This window comes from Eschscholzia californica, unplaced genomic scaffold, assembly GCF_041429995.1.
Source record: "Eschscholzia californica isolate CP2 unplaced genomic scaffold, dmEscCali1.0.p SCAF_2, whole genome shotgun sequence".
NCBI classification, from domain to species: Eukaryota; Viridiplantae; Streptophyta; class Magnoliopsida; order Ranunculales; family Papaveraceae; genus Eschscholzia; species Eschscholzia californica.
Genome location: NW_028238309.1, coordinates 6,335,340 through 6,354,947, shown reverse-complemented (window position 1 = coordinate 6,354,947; position 19,608 = coordinate 6,335,340). Strand labels below are relative to the sequence as shown.

Genomic DNA, 19,608 nt, shown 5'->3' with positions numbered 1-19,608 from the left:
GTGTTCTGGGAACACCTAAATATTTCTACATATCAAATACTTTTGAAGAACAAAATCTAGATTTAAAAAACAAAGGAATACAAAATCAAAGATACATCTCTGATAAGTTTACACAAAAAACACAGCAAAACATGATGAAGATCTTAAATATTCAACAACAAATATTTATTTTTCTCCTAAAAATTGAGTAAAAAACCCTAACTATGAAGTTACTTACACGAAACGAAACATTTGGGGGTTTAAATGCGAACAAAAATCTTGTCAATTTCAACATAAACAACTCTTTTATACCTTTCAGAGAGTTGCTTCTCAACCGGCGGCAAGTACAAAGGTGATTCTCACCGGAGCCGACAAAACCCTAATTTTTTCATGTTAGAATCGATGAAGTTTGCCTTTTCGATCTGGAACCCTAACAAAATTTGTTTGATAATCTAAATTTTTCTCTATTTCATTTGGTTTTTTGAGAGAGAAGATGGAGAGTTGAGCTTAAAATCGAAAAGGAAAGAGAGAGTGAAGATTTTTTTAGAGAGAGAGAGAGAAAAGGTGAAATGAATCTCTTGGGTGAAAGAGAAATTGGTTGAGGTGGGTCTTGAGTTATTAACCTGGAGTCTGACTTGATGGGATGGGTAAAAAATTGGCTCTAAAATTGGGCGGGAAATTTGGGAGGAAATTTTGGGCCAGGATAGTCATGTCCCTTGTTTATGTAAGTGAGGGTAGTTACGTACTTTTACTAAGTGGGTTTTTTCCTCAATATTATTTTAGACTGGGCCTGATCCTCTCTCTGGTCCCAACTTTTGGGCCTTATAATAACGGCCTCATTGATAGTATATCTAAGTAATCTTTTCTTTTATAGTAATAAGATCTTCAAGGCTCTTAACAAAAAAAAAAAAAAAAAAAGATCTTCAAGGATTTTAAAGAACTATTTAAAGTCATTTAGGGCTACTTAGTATGGGGATGTGAAATATCTCCAATCTTTGTAGATTCTCATGGACCCTATCATAATTTTGTAACTTTAGGAATGATATTTATTGATCTACATCCATTTGCATTATAAGGGTTATTTTCGTTTTGACCCTCAATTTTCTAGCAATTGGTTTTGGCCTTCGTAGACTCTATATACTTTTTCCCACTTCTACCCTCATGGTTTTTCTTTTGAAAAATCGACTACGATCTACGTTAGCCGTTACAATGCATTGATACATCATGAAGATGTGATACACACAATAACCGCCTAAGTTAAACAATTAATGAAAGAGGCCTAAAGTCCAACAACATGAAAGAGGCTTAACGTCCGGCAAATTTATTACATTATTTATACCTTTAATAATTCAAGTTCAATAAACCATGGATTCCACTTCCTCTGAGAATCGAATCTGGGACCTCTATGATTTTGGAGTTTATGTCAACATTTTCAACCACTTGGGCAACCAACTGTTGACACCCTCATGGCTTTTTGTAAGTTCATTTTTTCACTTTCGTAGCGTGTCTATTTCATTTTGTATTTTCTTTCATCTTCAAATTCATTTCTTAGAGTTGTAACGAGTTGAGAGAGAAAAAGATACTTCAAAATTTATTCTAACTTTAGAAGTTTCAATGAAAAAGAAGAAAATGAAATTGATGAAGTGGTTGTTGGCGGTTGGCCAACCGCAACCATAGACAGAGGCGCCTATAGTTTTTCAGACACATGAACCTTGGGCCGTTGGACGTATATATGGTCTACGGACTACGGATTAGCAATAAGTCCATGTATGATTCGGTCATCTATTTGTGGTTGCAAACATTTCATGCTTCATAAATAATACAATGTTACCACATGTTTAAAAAAAAAGTAGTTTTTTTTTTTTTTGTTAAAAGACAAAAAAAAGTAGCTGAAAACAAACAATTCAAATGGCCACTTTATTGGCGGGATTCAAATTTCTCTTTAGCCTTTTAAAAGATTTTGTTGTGGGTCTTCAATCTAGTTACAAAATAATGTGAAGACATTAAATGACCAAACTACCCATGAATGTTAGACAAGTTTCAAGGTATATAGATTGTTTACGATGAATTCGTGGAGTCAGAATGCAGCGCTCGTCTTCACACATGAGTTCCACTACGTACTCACGGACATCGTAATCCATTGTCAGTGAAGCTTGATCAATCAACAGGGTCACTCATGAATAGTGAGTGTGGATCGAATAGCACAGTCATTACTAATCCAAACTACTGCAGATCTCTGGTAGGTAGGATATGAAGTGAGACAATAGTAATGCAAAACCACTTAAGTTATGCCAGAAGAAGTGAGTGATCCTGCATAGTTTTGTAAACAAATTTGTGAAAGCAACTACTATAATTTGGTTCATGATTTAGTATAGTATTCAAAACTATGTAACATCATTCTAGTTCAACTGATATTATCAAGTAATTGGTGTGAGACACCAAGAGGTACTTCCTCGTTGGATTTATAGTGCCGGAATTTCATTGTTTCTGCTTTGTTGTAGTCTCCATAAAGCTCTTGGTTAACCAGATAGCAGTCTCCCTCGGTGAGACCTTCCCTGGACCAAATGGCTTCAGTAAAACTCCAAGCTCTTCAAACCTCTCCTGTTGTAGCAACCGTGCACTGAATTCGAGCAACCCTTCCAAGGCTTCAGCTCTTCGTTGGTACGACGAGGTATCGAACCGCCGCTGTCTGAAAACCAATGAACCACTATGTGATATCCCGGCCGTTGGATTCATGTATAACGGTTCACTACCATTCTCCCAATCCATGGGAAACGGGCTGTGTCTAATCCCTTGCCGTGCATCGGAGACGCTTGGTTTGGAAAAGGCTCTATCATGAACCTGAACTGTACATTTGTCTTTCGTTATTGATTGATCCACGAAATGTGATGAAGTTGAAGAGCCTTGTACAGATGATGAAGTTTTTCGGATGGCTGAAAGAGGGTCGTCGAATGAGGCTAATGGAAACTCAGCCATCCTGTCAATTCTAGGAGCGTTTACTGAGACATCTGGTGAATTCATTCGATGGAGGAGACTGATGCTGGGCCTGTAAGGGGATTCTTGTGTCTCAGCTCTTGTTGGTGTAGGCAGTGGTAGAGAGGCTCTGCGAGACTGGCAGACAGATTTATTTGCTGGTGTGAGTGAGGATGGAGGCTGAATAGATGAACAAAGTTGCATAATCAGGATTTGATAAAAACATCAACCACTATGCATTTATATATATGGAAGACTAATACTAGAGATTTACACTTGAAATTTTAAGAAACCGAATTAAACAATATTCGCAGTTGTTTTCCTTTTCTTCCTCCAAATTTTCTTTAAAAGTCTATAATGAACATGATTGTGTTTTCAGTGAGATACTATATTATACCATGACAAGAAAGAAAACTAAAAAACAGGCACTGCCTACTGATTTATGTAGTGTATTTTAGGCTTACCGATTCACGATTTGAACCAATAGGAACCTTTTTGGATGGCTCTGCTCGTCTCCTGGGTGTTGCAGAAGCTTTTGCTGGAGTCGATCTCGGTGTCTTTGTGCAATTTGGAGTCTTTGCAGTGCCCCTTATTAGCACCTCCCTGACTGCTGCTTACTGATAATTGAGCACCTCTTTGAGTAGAGCAATTAGACGCTCGATCAGTTCCATATGTACTTGAGTTCAAATTCATGTCGTTGCTTAAGGATCGTCTTTTCTCTCTACCTGTGACCGCAGAATCTCTCGGCATTTGGAATCTAATTTTCACCGGGCAGTTAGGTTCGGACCAGCCTGTCGGTATAATACTGGATCTTGGGTTGTCATATTTTACGTGGACCTTGAAAACATAAGGCTGAAGGTGTGGGTGAGCAAGCAGATCAGCTGCCTGGAAAAATTGGATAACATGAATGAGTGAGCAGAAATAGTTATAAGAGAAAGAAGGGAAAAAGTATATATTCTTTTCGATATTACTGTGCTTTGCTTCAAGAAATACAGCATGTAATAACGAAATGTACCTCTTGATGAGCAGACCTGTCAGTTTGGCGAGCGAGGCGAATCTTTTTTAGGACATATCTGAGAAGAACAGTAATATCGAAAAGAATGTCAGAACTTAAAAAAAACATTACACATTAGTTTCATATTCAAATTCTGGGTTCATCCTCACTTCTTATTTTCATGCTTATGCCTCACAAGAAGTGCAGAACCAAAGGCCCCTTTCCCTATTCAATCCATCTCAACAAGAGACAGCAAAAACAAATTACCGATTTAGCCTAAAAGTCAAATAAACCTAACTAGTCTTTTGATTGTTTGAAGTAGAAGTGAATAAACTCAATAATCAATACACACTAAACCAACTAGAAACTAAAGAACAAAACCTAGATAATGAGAGCATATATCAATGAGAATGCAGAATTGAAGAACAACACACTACAAGTATAAAACGGACAATCGAATCCAAAATCAGTACCAAATGAAACAGAATTGAAGAACAACACAAGTCTATCATTTAAACGAACCAAAAGTTCATACAAGTTTTAAGGCAGAATTGAAGAACACACACATAACATTGTCGTGTAAAACCTAAAGATCATAAACCAAAAAGGTCAGCATATCTAAGCATCATCATCTTCATCACTGCTGTTTTTTGGTGGGGGTGATGCAGTTGGGTGTCTACGTTCCACGTTATACTCCAAGAACTTCGCCTTCTTTGAAACTTCCCACTGTTTTCTAGCAGTCGCTTTCCTCTTTCGAGAAATTTTTCTCCTCTTTTCCTTGTATTCCTCATCTAGTCTTTCTAGTTGTTCTGTGTGTTTGTCATATCTTCCTTGTAGTTGTTCTGCTCTGTATGCATTCTGATCCATTTTCCGTATACATTCATCGCACATACTGACGTTCACCTTCCTATATTCGTCCCATTTACATTTCCGACAATACTCATCAACCTCATCATAATACACTTCCGCATAGTACCTTCTATCTTCTTCTTCTTCAGAATCAATTTCCTCTTCGACTTCAGCTTCTTCTTCCTCTTTCTCTTCCTCATCCTCTTTCTCTTTCTCTTTCTCTTCTTCCTCTTTCTCTTCTTCGCCGCCTTCCTCTCCACCATCATCTCCTCCATGATAAACTTCAGCAGCAGCAGCAGCAGCAGCAGCAGCAGCAGCAGCAGAAGCTAGAGTTCCCAGCAGAGTATCGAAATTTTCAGTCTTACCCAGCAATATCTCAATCTATGCACATAACAAAGAACATTTCAGCGAAGAAAACAGAATGAAGATAAACAAAAACTATGACATTCAAAACAAGATTTATACCTTGACTTCCTTAACCATTTTGCCCTTAGATTCGTCTTTCGAGTCAACAGTTGATGTCGATATCTCTGATCCATAAAGGAATCCCATAATCAGAAATGAAGAAACAGAGATGAGAACTGAAAATTGGGAATAATATGACATTGATTGCTTACTTTTTTCAATCGCCAGACCAGTAGTCTTTAGCATCTCAGAAATTTTCACAACAGTAATAATTGCTAAATTACAACACACAGAAAGTAAGTTGAGTTCTAAGAAGTAACATTAAACCCTAATTCGAAGAAATTAGGTTAAGAAATATACCCATTTCCAAACCAGATAGTTCAATCTCATTCTGTTCCTTCATGTATTTCTGCAAACACAACAAGATCCATATAATTAAAAGAACCAGAACCAAAATTTTTACATTCAAAATCAAGAACCAGAACCAAAAGTAACCTAATTCTAACAGAACAAAATGATAGAAACAGACTTTAGGCAATATATGGTTAATTTCGGCCGTTACTTTCTGTTAACTGACTTGGAGAGAAAGGAAAAATACTGTTGATTTTGGCCGTTATTCATTTTGTTATTTAAACTGCCATCCTTTTTAACTCAATAATGTCTTGCTACCCCCCTAAACTCATAAATATTATACATTGCCCCACCCGTTCAGACTAATTTTTAGCTCATGATCGTCAAGGAGAACTATAGACACCTTCAGACTGCTAAAGGCGCCTCTTAGTCTCTTAGATTTCTAAATCATTATTCATTAGTATTACAAGATTTTTACCAAAACCTAGCTAGCTTTTCTAATCGATCCACATATTGACCATTATTTTTATTATGCTTGCAATTATCATGTGATTAAATTTTTTAATTGATTTTTAGAGATAGTTGGAAATTTAGTTATGCCTCCTAACAAAGTTGGAAAGTACGTATGCGGGTCTGAAAAGAGAAAAAGAAGAGAAGAGGAGAAGAATTAGTTTAATCCCAAGTCGGTGCTCTGGATAGATTTATTAGACACGATGAAAGTGCGGAAGACGGTAGTCACGGTACCACAAATGATAATATGAATGGGGATAGTGTAGATGATATTGAGAGACAAATGACTGAAAATCTCAATTACTCGAAAATTATTAATGATTTTGCATCTAAAAATGTAAGAAGAACGAAAATTCAGTGGTACCACATTGTATCCCCGTAATAGTAGAGTAGTTAGCTCTTACATTCCGCTTTAGGATGTTTCTTTCAGCGTAGCTAGATTGTTGTTGTCTTTTAATAGCTTCCGGACAAAAGATTAGATGGGCATGGTTGTTCCAGTAATCCAATATGGGCGAGGAGCAGCCCGCTAAGTCCAGCTAGTACAAGAAATTCTGCAGTAAGGATATATTTACTCCGGAAAGGGGAAACAACAAAGAAACAGGACTTATAAGGTCCATGCCCTCTTTCTCCCTTTACTGAAGCTCCATCATTGTCGGGTGCAGTAGCTCTTGCTTCATCTCTCTGCTACGGTTTCAGAAGTTTCTTCAAGCTCTTTTCTACGACTGAAGGTAATATGAATGGGGATAGCGTAGATGATATTGAGAGACAAATGACTAAAAATCTCGACTACTCGACAATTATTAGTGATTTTGCATCTAAAAATGTAAGAAGAACGAATTCAGTGAATGTAGTTATTAATATTTTTTTTGAATATAAATATATTGAAAATATGTAAGTACTTATAAATTTTTCTCATATAATAATGATCTGCCTATAGTATAAAGGCCACATTTTTCGGTTCTCGCCTCAGGCCACAAAAAAGTCAAGACCAACCCTGGCACCTCCATCCACAACAAATATGGAGGGCGCCTTAGAATTTCCTTCATTCTTAAACCCACCACCACAAATATGAACAATCTAACTCAAATGATTTTTCCTCACTTTTATGAACAACTCAAATTTTTGGTCAAATAATGCTTATAAGCGATGAACACTTTCTGTGACATTTTTATCAAAAAAAAAAAATCGATACAGAAAATTGCTTGTTTATTCTACAGTTTATATTTTTCTCAAACTTTAAAGTTGTTGTGCATTTCACTTTATCTAGTTGAATCTTAATAGAAACGGAATCGAGATAAACTCACAAGGAGTCCACCTGAAGGAGGTAATATTTCACCCAAATCGCATATTTAGATCAGGTAAAGATTCTACCAAAGTTATTTCTGGAAGCAGTTCATTTCCCTTGGAAAAATTTATATCTGCGATCCATCAGGTTGAATGGCTTCGGAAGGATCTCATCACAACCCGGAAAATGTAGTCCTTATTGATGCAACAATAGATAATTTTTCTGCTCATTACCTCTTCTCCAATACAAAGTTAGAAACTTGGGATGGTATATAATTACACAATGTAAGATATTTTGTCCCAGAATGTGGAAATTTCTATCACCATGGGATATTTTAAAAGAAAAATACTCCTCAGGGTCATAGTCCTAATTATTACTAGAAGAACTTCAACTGAAAAAATGTTACTGGAAAAAACCCTTGACCATAATTACCAAAGTTACTAGAACTTCAACTACAAAAATATTATTAGAAGAAACCCCATAAGGGTCTCTTAAACAATATCTTTGACAAATTCAAAGTCTTTCACATCCACTGTTATTACTAGTTACTACCATCTCCTTTTAAGCTACTATCACAAATCAATCTTGAAATATACTGATAAAAGATCGAAAGAGTTTGTATCAAGAACATGATAGACTCATTGTCAGGGGCGAGCCTACATAGGGGCCCGTGGGGTCACGTGCACCCACGACCCAAATGTGAGCTTCCTTTCGTATATGCATTATTATATTTGGGTGCCTATATAAATAGTTTTGGTCATTAATGCAGATTCATATTCCAGCCCACTAGTTGACAAAAAATTCCCCTTCTTTATAATGGCTGGTTCATTTAGCTACCCAACCAATACTTCACTATTTTACCCTCATCGTTCAAATCCATACAAAACCTCTTAGCCACAACTATGTTAGGTCATAGAGGGTTTTCTTAGTTTTATCTTTGGATTGGGGCAACTTATATAGGATATTAGAGTTCATTTTTTTTTGGTTCTCATCCCATTTCATCGTTCAAATCCATACAAAACCTCTTAGCCACAACTATGTTAGGTCATAGAGGGTTTTCTTAGTTTTATCTTTGGATTGGGGCAACTTATATAGGATATTAGAGTTCATTTTTTTTTGGTTCTCATCCCATTCCAAAGTCACTTAATTGTTTTTTTATTCAAACTAAGGTTATTGTTTTCCATCTTAAATTTTTAATATTAATTTAGTCTTTTGTACATTAGGATTTATAATAAGTCCAATTATACAAAACATTAGTTATTAATGTTACCCATTTTTTTTTAATGTATTTAAGGTTTTTTTTATCGATTTAAAAGACATTTGATGATGCAATTAAGGTATGTGATATATTAGAAATGCTTTTAATATTACAAGTCGACAATAGAAATTTAATTTTGTTCTATTTCTTAATTTTTCAAAAATCACTAAGAGACATTTTGAGCAAAAAGTACTTGTGAATCGTAGCCACAATCTAACAAGCCTAGTACTAGTTCGATTAGAATTGCAAGAAAACACAATATAGATGAGAATTATGATGCTATTGGTGTGTCATCACCATCAACGAAACAAATAAATTGTTCATGAAATGCAAATAACACAATTGACTTTACAAAACTTCTCCCAGATTTTGGATACCGAATTCAAATTCTATACATTTATCCTAATATTAGATATCAAGTTTGAATAGCGTATCTACTTGAAAGGCCTTGTTAAATTCGAAATCGTACGTATCCTACGACAAATGTTGGAAAAAAAGAACACGAAAGTTTAGTCCTGTTTCGTTTAGTGAATATGTTAATGGGTTAGAATATAATATATTTAAAGATGTTGCAATTTGTTTGATTTTTGTATTAACTACCCTTAAATTGTGCCCCCAACAAAAGAAAAGTTCTGGCCTCGCCACAGTCGTGGGTGGTTGTGGCTCGCGCTCCGAGATCAGGTGAAAGCGAATATATTGCTCATTCAGTTTTGACCATCTATTAGCGAAGAAAAATGAAACTCTTCCTGCCACATCACGACTAAATCCCGATTGTACGTGTAAGTGCAAGATGTAGAGTGAGAAAGTATCTAGCTAAATCTTGTGCGGGCATAAACTCCTATATTTCTTTTGTCGCGAGGACTTTTGTACATATTCCTAGGAGAAAGAGTTAGCCTATTTTTAAAGGTCCAAAAGGGGTGTGAAAACACATAAACTTTTTGCATGGAAATTATAAAGAGACGTAGCTCGAGTATTAGTTATTAATGAACAAGTTATACATAATTCAACGTAAAAACACAACACCTGATTATGCCCACTAAAAAGGAACATTTGAGACAGTAAAATACTAAATTTTACTAATCTTCCTTGCTTAGTATTACTGTATTAGTTATTATTGAACAAGTTATACATAATTCAACGTAAAAAACAACACCTGATCATGCCCATTAAAAAAGAACATTTGAGACCGTAAAATACTAAATTTTACTAATCTTCCTTGGTTAGACTTTCTAAGAATTTTGACAACTCTTCGCCTGTTTGTATGAAAATTATGGATCTTACAAGGGAAAAAAAGAAAAAAGGAAAGATTAGACGTCAGCAGTCAAGATCAAGGATGACATAATCACAACGTAAGCCAGAAGGGAGAAAATTGCTATCTGAATGAAGAATTTTGGATTTTCTCTCATACTTGTCGATGTAACAGCTCTGCAAGAAGAAACCCACGTTGTATCAAGTGAGATAGATATAGTTTCGAAGATTGCAACCGTCGGAATTTTAATGCACTCACCATTTTTGTTATATATAACAGTAAGAATTTTGAAACCGTCGGAATTTTAATGCACTCATATTCTAGTCTAACCCATAAAATACCTAATTAAGGACTTCTTGTGAACTCAATTGGTCATACAGATAGCGAAAATGGCGCAAACAGTTGGCACGTAAAAATGAAGGCTCCAAAATCAACTATGTGTGCCACTTGAGTCAGATTTTAGCAGACTTGTTTTTATCAGATGATGTGAGACTTGTCTAAATGACTATTTTAAATTGAATATTTAAGTTATCACTCAGACTATTCAGATTTAAACAAGTCAGACGAACAAAATCATATTATAAAGAAAAAAACAACTAATCAACCCAAATTTACAAAAATAACTGTATCTAATCACATACTGACCTAGACAAACCCTAGATATTGTATCTAGAAAAATTTCATCCCGAAGAAGATCAAATAAACTAATTGTGTTAGACAATATATTTTATGCCCTACCCAAAACCGAATTCAAGTAAAATTGTTCGACAAAAAACGTACCTTCAAAGAAAAACATAATTGGATTACTAGATTAGAAATCGAAAAACGAGATGGATCTTAGTTCCTTCAAGTTAGGGTTTTGGGGTTTTCTTCTAAACACTCTATCGAGATAGCTAAAATGGCGCTAAAGGGTCGGTGCCAAGTAAAGGAATCAGCAAGTCAGGGGTTGAGTTAGCTTATAAATCAGCAATCCAGAGGTTGAGTAAGCTTATAAATCAGCAAGTCAGAGGCTGAGTTAGCTTATAAATCGTTTAGGCTTATTATGAGCTAGCATGTTATTAGAAAGCCATTAGTCTGATAAGAAAGTTAGGTTGTTAGCATATTTTTTAAGGCAAACATGCAAATCTTACAAACTGAGTTTGCAAATGTTTATGGATGAAAACCGTTGGAAAATTATGTTAACATATACTGTATTAAAAATTAGACTAGAACAAAACAACCCAATAATTAATAACTGATTAACTAATAGATTCGTGGTTTATGAAGAAGGAAAAATTAAAAAATATAAAACCATCAAAAGTAGAAATCCATCCTTCGTTTATGATTTTTAGGTCGACGTATACGCAAAAGTAATTCCGGTGACGTTGTATGTTGTATATTGGGAGAATCTTCTAAAACACGACGAGAGTTGACATATCTTGGAACTTCTTTCTTTATTAAACTTTGTAAAGAAAGTAACCAGTTTTGTTCTTGACTAGCTACATAAAAATTAGTACGTTCAAGACCACAAGGGCGTCTAACATTTGTTGTGAGACCCGTTTGCAAATTGTATAGTTTATATATTTCTGATTCCTCATCGTTCTTCATGCAACATAAGAAAATCTCATCACCAAAGCTCACAATTTGGATAAAATGGCGAGGCAAAGTTGAGTTTATTGAAAATAATTCTTCGACCCAAACTTGCTCATTATCTTTTTCTTTCAATGTATACAGGCGAAGTTTACCACTATAACCATCTCTGACCCTTTCCTTTTTCAAATATGCAAGGCATAGATTTCCTCTAAACTCTATTAGAGTAATAGACTGCGAAGAATATTTTTGACCACCAACACGTTTTGGTGGAAGCTTAATTACGTGAAAAGTCTCGTTGTGTATATCGAAAGAAACAATTTCACGACCTCTTGCCATCCAGTATAGAAACCCTTTACAGAAAACGAATACCCTCTTATGGATTTCCCAAGTCTCAATATAATCCATTGATAGTCCTAATAACTTACGAGGAACAACACTTGTTATTTTTCGCCATGAATCGGTTCCTAATGTAAACACCATGCACTCAAAACTATAACTAATACAGACCAGCTTATATTCGTTCATCTTTGAATCGTATCCAAATCCGTAGCAAGGAGAGCATTAAACCTGAGATAAGGAGAGGCAATGTCAAGGATTTCTCGTCTAGTTGGATTACAAATCTCTATAATGTTCTGTTCTCTAATTTGTAAACAAACAAAACCATTATAATAACCACATAATTCTCTTTCATACTTACTATGAATTTTTCCTATGTCATGAAGATCATCACTATTTTTTTCTAAATAAAAGAAGTCGTTATCTTTATTTTGACCTAAATAGACGTAATCAATATACTCTTCCTTAAAGGACTTGAATATCAAACGTGGCTTGCTTTTCGATTGAAAGAAATCAAGATGAGGGTTGATTGAGTTGTACCATGACTTGCAAACGTAACTACATCTAATCACAGACTTACCTGAAGAAACCCTAGATATTATATACTGAAAAATTTCATCGGGAAGAACATCTAAAGGATTCACTTTCTTCGTCATTTCGTTATTTGGTTTCACCTTTTTGGAAGGACTCTCTATCAACACCATAGTTTTTATGGAAACTTTCCGAAACCCTAAAAAAAACTTGGAAGTTCTAAATGGTAACGGACTAACGGTATATATGGAAATCATCCTTAGCGTCAAAAAGTAGGGTACCTCTATAGGCGCCTCCCAATTTGCTTTTCAGGCCTCTTTTCTCTAGGCACACTTTATAGGCCCAAACACGTGCCCCTCTTGCCTTTTTTTTTTGTTGAAGGGATTATATTAATATTAAAAGTCTATTACAATACAGTAAGAAGAAAATTACAAATACTATAAGAAAAGTAGTACAACAAAATATCAGAAGTGAAGAAATGCATCATATAACTTCGGTTTGTAGGGCAGTCTCCATTCTGAAGCTTGCAAGGCTGGCAACTCTTCTTGATCGAGATATAATCTTTAATGTTGAGCGTCCGTCTGGTATCTATGAAGATGAAGCTCGTATCTAACTTCGTGTAACACTTATGATGGATAAAACAAACACCCAACATTTCCGGAAGAAACGAGGGTGTCTGCAAGATGGAATCATAGGATGATTCCTGGGTATCCCGCCAGTACTCTCCATGTACAGAGACCATATCCGATCGAATTCTACAATGTAGAAACAGTTCAGACACCTGGGAAATGGGATCGCCGTCATAGCCCGAGTATGAATACCCTGCTACTTCGACAAGAGATCGCAATAAAATTGCGTCAAAGGGTGGAAGTGAACATGTTACAGAACTTGGAATTAGAGTTAAATCTATAAGATCACCAAATACATATGAACTCGACAAAAAGTGAGCTGCAGGATGGGTAACATAGACTTTACTACGGAGATGGATATAGAAGTACGAAGTGTAGTGCCGACCGGGGTCGAAAGGTAAGTTAATACTAATATTAAATCTCTTATAGGATAAACGGTACGAACTCATGAGCCACAAAGTTAATCGATGGATCCAAACTTTCCTAATTTGATTCCAAGAGGTGAAAGCTATTTGGGTGCAGTAATGGAGGGTGATAGGATGAGATCGAGGGTTGAAATTAAATTCAGTATAGATTGAAGAGATATGTGAATCTAGGGTTAGTTCATCGTTTATCATGAAAGCGATGAAAATAACTACCATTAGATGAGCACGAAGCTCGACCTCTAACGATGCACAGCTAATCACAAAAAGAGGAATTAACATAGACATGCAAGACTGATTTTATGTGTATCCATATGTCAGTATAGATGAGTTAAAAGATGTAAGAGAAATACTACAAAAAGATAACTATAAGAGGTGAAATTGCTTTTCCTGGGTTATTGATGTTAGTGATGAGTCTATGATTTAGAATTTGCTAGGATCTAACTTTGATTGCAGATAATTCTAGGTTTTGTAGAGGGTTTAGGGTTAAGCTTGATCTTGATAAATAAGAACATGAACCAAGTGAAATTAACAGTAGATTTGTTATTTCCAAAAGCCCTAGAAAACTACAAAATAGTTCAAGAGGACTTCCCTGGGTTTAGCTGATCCTTATCTTTGTTCTGAGTAAGCGTCACTTCTCAGATCCGAGTGTTAGAAGCCAGAAATGGATGATCAGTTCAAGCTCGCGTGTTGTTTATTTTGTGATGTAACTCCACTCGTTGCTTTTCTTCTTGATTCTATTTCCAAGATGAGAGTAGCTTCGAGTTATCTTCTAAATTGGGTTAGGGTTAATGATTATTATAGGGTTTAGGTGGAAATTGAAGTCTCTGCTGCAGCAAATAGAGAGAGATTGGAATCGAATTAAGTGTGAAAAGTGTTGAAGAAGGTGAAAGAGGGTAAGAGTTACTCGAGAAAGAAGAGAGGAAAAATCGTCTTGATGACGTCAGCTTAGAGCTTCTCTCTCCTAAAAAAAAAAAAAAAAAAAAAAACTCCTATTTTTTCACTTTTTCGTGCCCCTCTTGCCTTTAGTTTACACATCAAGTTTCAAATTTTAAAAGTCAATAGAAAATATAATGAGACATATATCTGTTGGCTCACGTAGATTGTGCTCTTTGTTCTTACAGTTACATGGCTGGAGCAACTAGGATATCTCTTGTAACTATTTAAAGTAGTAATATTGAGTAGAGATTATATTGTTTCCTAGTTTAGTTAGGAGAAATTAGGAAATCTTAAACCCTATAAATAAGAGATGGGTTCTAGGATCACGTCCGAACCACGTAAACTATTGTATTATTTATTCCAGTTTATGTCTTCTAATCTACCAACTAACATGAACTTTCACAATACTGAGAAGATTCTGAATGTTGGTATTTGCATTTTGCGTGGCTATCATCGAATGACAACAATTGGAGTTGCCATCTTGTTTCGTTAATCCGTCATTGTCCTACTTTAAGATCTCTAACTCTCCTTGTCGTTACTACTTTTCGAATCAGCTAAAAAATGGAGCTACCCTTAAACGAGTTTGGAGTATGGAAGATACCTCGGTGGTTTCTCCTGTAGGTTAGTTTGCTTCTTAATTCATCCTATCAATATTAAATATATCGGTCGGGTTTGTTTCGTCTCTCTGCTTGTGAATTATGGTTTTTCATTGGCTTTCTATGGTCATGCATAAATCAACAAGTCTACTACTGGAGCGTTCGTTCTTTTTCTACCTGTATTATTAACCAACTTTCTCTTGTTTTCTGCATTTTCTAGTTTGTGACAAGTAGAAAGTGGATATCTGACTCAACTTCTTCTAAGCTCTACTAGCTCACTGTGGTTCCAATTTTAAAAGTATGTCTCGTGCTCTTGTGTGTTTTTAAGGTTGGTTTTGCGAAATAGGTCAGAGAATGCTTAAAAGAAAACTTTCATGGCGAGGTTTTCTTGAAGATGAAGGTCCAGTTACAGGGATTGAATTAGGAATCCATTTCGCCAAGGAACACCATTCCTCCTTAAATGAGAATCCCGAATCTAGGAGCATTAAACCTAAATAGACAAAATCAATCGTTACCCCTTATTTCTGACTAAATCAAACAATGTAGTCGTATTGCAATAACTATGTATTGCCTTACGACATAGTAAAAATGTAAATCGAACTTACCTCGGAGAGATGAAGTATGGTGTCCTTAACAAGGAGTTAAAAGTAGTTTCTTATACATGTGTTTTAAAGTTGTGAAGGCGTGCAGTGCCAAGACAGACAGACAACATCGCTAAGAGTTTGCGAGGTTAGTATGTACAATTTTTACATTATTAGCACGACAATCTCTTATATGATATAGTCTTGAAAAAGTATTAGGGAGATGAAGTGTCCTACCCCGTAAACAATATTGCTAGCCGCTCGGAAGGCTGGTCCACACAATCTTTTAAGAGAACCAACAATTGAATCAGAAAGAACTCAGGGGGGAAGAATACTTGGGCATCTCCAAAATTCGCCAATTGGATTGAAAAACAGGAAAGTTCGAATATTCACACCATATATCTCACTGGAAGCCCAACAGACTTAGCAAGGTTTCGTAGGCGTCCATTGCATTCTGGATCTGGAAGCTAGCTATTTGACACATAATTCAAATATTCATCTCAACAAGTTATGTGAATATACGGGATAGAAATGTAATAACCGGTTAACAAGTATTGTTAAGGTATATCACCAGGCCCAAGAATACACAAGCCCACCAACATCATGGGATGACCGGCCGACTAGCAAGAGGAAGCCCAACCGGCTATAATTAGGGTTTCTTAATTATTAATAGTTTCCTAACTATTAATTGTTAATTTTATGTAATAACTTGTTAAAGGAAGCTTCCATGTTTCCTAGATTTACTTCTATATGTAACCTACATGTAAACCTATAAATACTCATGTAAACTAGATGAATAAATACACAGAGAATTCTTTCTCCCATCTCTCTCTCCCACACGATTTCTCTCTCTCTATCTCTCTCTCTGTGTTCAGTTAATTATAATCTTCTATTATCAAGAGGTGATTTACCTCTTCACATGGTATAAGAGCCAAATTTTTTTTGAAAATCAATATCTTCTATCATGACTACTACTGATATCGATTCTGGAGACTATACTCCAAACTCTCCACCTAATCCGGTGTTTGATGTTCATCACTCTGATTCACCAACTAATATTCTCATCACTCCATTATTATCCGGAGATAATTATGCCTCTTGGTCAAGAGCCATGAAGATGGCTCTTCGAGCTAAAGATAAATTCGGGTTTGTAGATGGTTCTATTCCCAAACCCACTTCTCCAACTCAATTACACTCATGGGGAAGGTGTAATGATCTCGTTAGTAGTTGGATTATCAACTCTATTGCTCCGGATATTCGTTCTTCTGTTTTATATGATGAAAGTGCCGCCGATATTTGGCGAAATCTTTATGAAAGGTTCTTCCGAACCAATGCTCCCAAAATCTATCAATTAAAACGGGCAATTTCTTCCTTCAAACAAGAAGGACATGATGTATCTTCCTATTTTACTAAACTCAAAACTCTCCAAGATGAGTTACAATCTCTCATGGTGGTCGATCCATGTATTTGTGGTCAAGGAAAATCATTACTTGATCGTACCAATCAAGAACGCGCCATGGAATTCCTTCAAGGACTACATGATAGATTTTCGGCAATTCGAAGTCAAGTTTTGTTAATGGATCCTTTTCCTTCGATCTTGAAAATTCATTCTCTTGTTAAGCAAGAAGAGATCCAACAAAACATCATGGGCGCCACTTCAACTCCACCGGAAGCCGCCGCTCTTGCCACCTACAATGACCAACGACTACCTCGCATGGACAAATCAACCGGTCAACGTCCTAAGCGACCACGTCCGTTTTGCGATTATTGTCAACAACACGATCATGTACGAGCTACCTTCTTCCAACTCCATGGATACCCGAACCAACAAGGCCAGCAACCTCGCCCACGGCAAAACCGACCAGCCGGTTCGGTGGCAGCCACCGTGACTGCCCCTGCCGATGCCGAGCTGAACACGGATGTGCCTCTAGCCACCAGCCTCACCAATGAACAGTACCATGGGCTGCTGTCCATGCTCGATCAGCACCAGAATTCTGCAGGCACCCACCGATCAGCACCTAGTCAAACCGAACCTGGAATTCATCTCACGGGTTCGGACATTAATCTCTCAGGTATTTTTTTCATCCTCCCCTTGGGTTATCGATTCTGGCGCTGCCAAACATATTTGTTGTCACTTATCTCGCTTCTCCTATTATACTAATGCCCCATCTAATTACTTTGTCCGTCTTCCGGATGGTTCACGCATTAAAGTTCATCATATTGGAACGATTGTTTTCAATAAACAATTTTTGCTTCATAATGTTTTACACATTCCAGAATTTAAAATCAATTTAATTTCTGTTTCTCAAATCACTACTTCTCTTCGATGTTTGGTAACATTCGATTCTGGTTCTTGTGTCTTTCAGGACAAATTGACGAAGGCGACGATTGGACTTGGTGATCTCCATGATGACCTTTATTTTCTTCGCACGGACCTTAAGATTTGTTCGTTTTCAGTTCCTAATACTAGTATCAATAAAGATGTTTCCGATATATGCCATTGGCGCCTAGGACATCCCTCTTTTACTTCTTTTAAGTATTTAGTTTCCAAAACTCCATGTATGAAGTTAATTTCTTTTAATAAAATTCCGTGCGAAATTTGTCCTTTGTCCAAATTTACACGTTTACCTTTTCCCTTAAGTCATACATCGACTTCTCGTTCTTTTGAACTCGTTCATGCCGATTTATGGGGACCATTCTCTGTCCCCTCTCATTCCGGCTGTCGTTATTTTCTCACTTTAGTAGACGACTTTACTCGTTGTACTTGGATATTTTTAATGTCCCACAAATCCGACACCTTTAGACTAATCAAGAATTTTTCCAATTATATATCTACTCAATTCAATTCGTCCATCTCTCAATTCAAATCCGGACAAGGAACGATCCCAGTTCCCAAAATTCAAACCATTCGCTCAGACAATGGTACCGAATTTATGAACAATGACATCCAATCATGGTTCCGCAAAAAGGGAATTCTCCATCAGACTAGTTGTCCTCATACTCCACAACAGAATTAAATCGTCGAGAGAAAACATCGACACATTCTAGAGGTGGCACGTTCTCTTCGCCTTCAGGCTCATCTTCCACTTTCCTTTTGGGGTGAGTGTGTTCTCACGGCAGTTTACCTCATTAATAAATTGCCTACACCCACTTTAAAAGGTCTTTCTTTTCATGAAAAGTTATTGGGATCTCCTCCCACATTTGATCATCTTCGGGTTTTCGGTTGTCTATGTTTTACTAGACGACCATTGGTCAAAACCAAATTCGATTCCCGTGCTTCTCCGGGTATTTTCGTTGGTTACCCCAACAGTCAAAAAGGTTATCGCGTTTTTTATCTCAATTCTCGAAAAATCATCACTTCTCGTGATGTTGTCTTCCATGAAAACAAATTTCCCATGATCACTACCGGTCGGGTCCCTCCTTTGGTTCACACACATCCGATGATCTCCATTCCGGATGATGGCTCATTCATCTTTCCTCCTTCTTCTCTTTCGGACTCAACCGGTCTACCTATAGGCACACCAACTAGGATCAATGATTCAGCTCATGCCCTTTCCGGCACTCCCGATCCGCCCTCTCCTTCTCGCCCTACAAGCACTCCCGGGCCTCCTCGGTCTCGGTCATCAAGCCCACCATCTTTCGATGATCGGCCGGTCCCTCTAGAGGCACCATCGTCCCTACCTTTAGAGGCACCGTCATCTCCACCTCATTCCCTTCGGCCTTCACGCCTCCGTCGTCCCCCGGCGCACCTAGACGATTATGTTTGTCACTCCTATCCTTCTTCTACTGTTACTTATCCACTCACTAACTATCTTCACTTTAATCAATTTTCAGCCTCTCACCAGGTTTTCCTTAACTCTGTAATCTCTACAGTTGAGCCTACTTCATTCTCTCAGGCGGTCAAATCCCCTCACTGGCGTGAGGCAATGGAAAAAGAAATTGCAGCCTTAGAGGCTAATCAAACATGGACCATTACAGACCTCCCTTCCGGAAAAAGGGCAATTGGTTGTAAATGGGTTTACAAAATCAAATTCAAAGTTGATGGCTCTATTGAACGTTACAAAGCTCGTCTTGTCGCAAAGGGATATACTCAAATAGAGGGCCTTGATTTCCATGACACCTTTGCTCCTGTCGCCAAATTAGTTACAG

At 36.8% G+C, this 19,608-nt stretch overlaps 2 protein-coding genes across 2 annotated transcripts; both read right to left on the bottom strand.

Annotated features, from left to right (window-relative positions):
- Window positions 1-2,421: 2,421 nt before the first annotated feature.
- Window positions 2,422-4,110, bottom strand: LOC147555679 (serine/threonine-protein kinase Nek2-like). The gene is made up of 6 exons (XM_086658514.1): window positions 4,079-4,110; window positions 3,968-4,025; window positions 3,678-3,837; window positions 3,444-3,562; window positions 3,216-3,227; window positions 2,422-3,132 (listed from the first exon to the last, which is right to left on the bottom strand). Exons 1-6 carry the CDS (start codon window positions 4,108-4,110, stop codon window positions 2,458-2,460), a joined length of 1,056 nt encoding a protein of 351 aa, XP_086514640.1. The 3' UTR covers window positions 2,422-2,457.
- Window positions 4,111-4,433: 323 nt separating this feature from the next.
- LOC147555678 (uncharacterized) lies at window positions 4,434-12,417 on the bottom strand. The gene is made up of 6 exons (XM_086658513.1): window positions 12,342-12,417; window positions 11,534-11,889; window positions 5,561-5,609; window positions 5,413-5,475; window positions 5,261-5,325; window positions 4,434-5,176 (listed from the first exon to the last, which is right to left on the bottom strand). Exons 1-6 carry the CDS (start codon window positions 12,415-12,417, stop codon window positions 4,565-4,567), a joined length of 1,221 nt encoding a protein of 406 aa, XP_086514639.1. The 3' UTR covers window positions 4,434-4,564.
- Window positions 12,418-19,608: the final 7,191 nt, after the last annotated feature.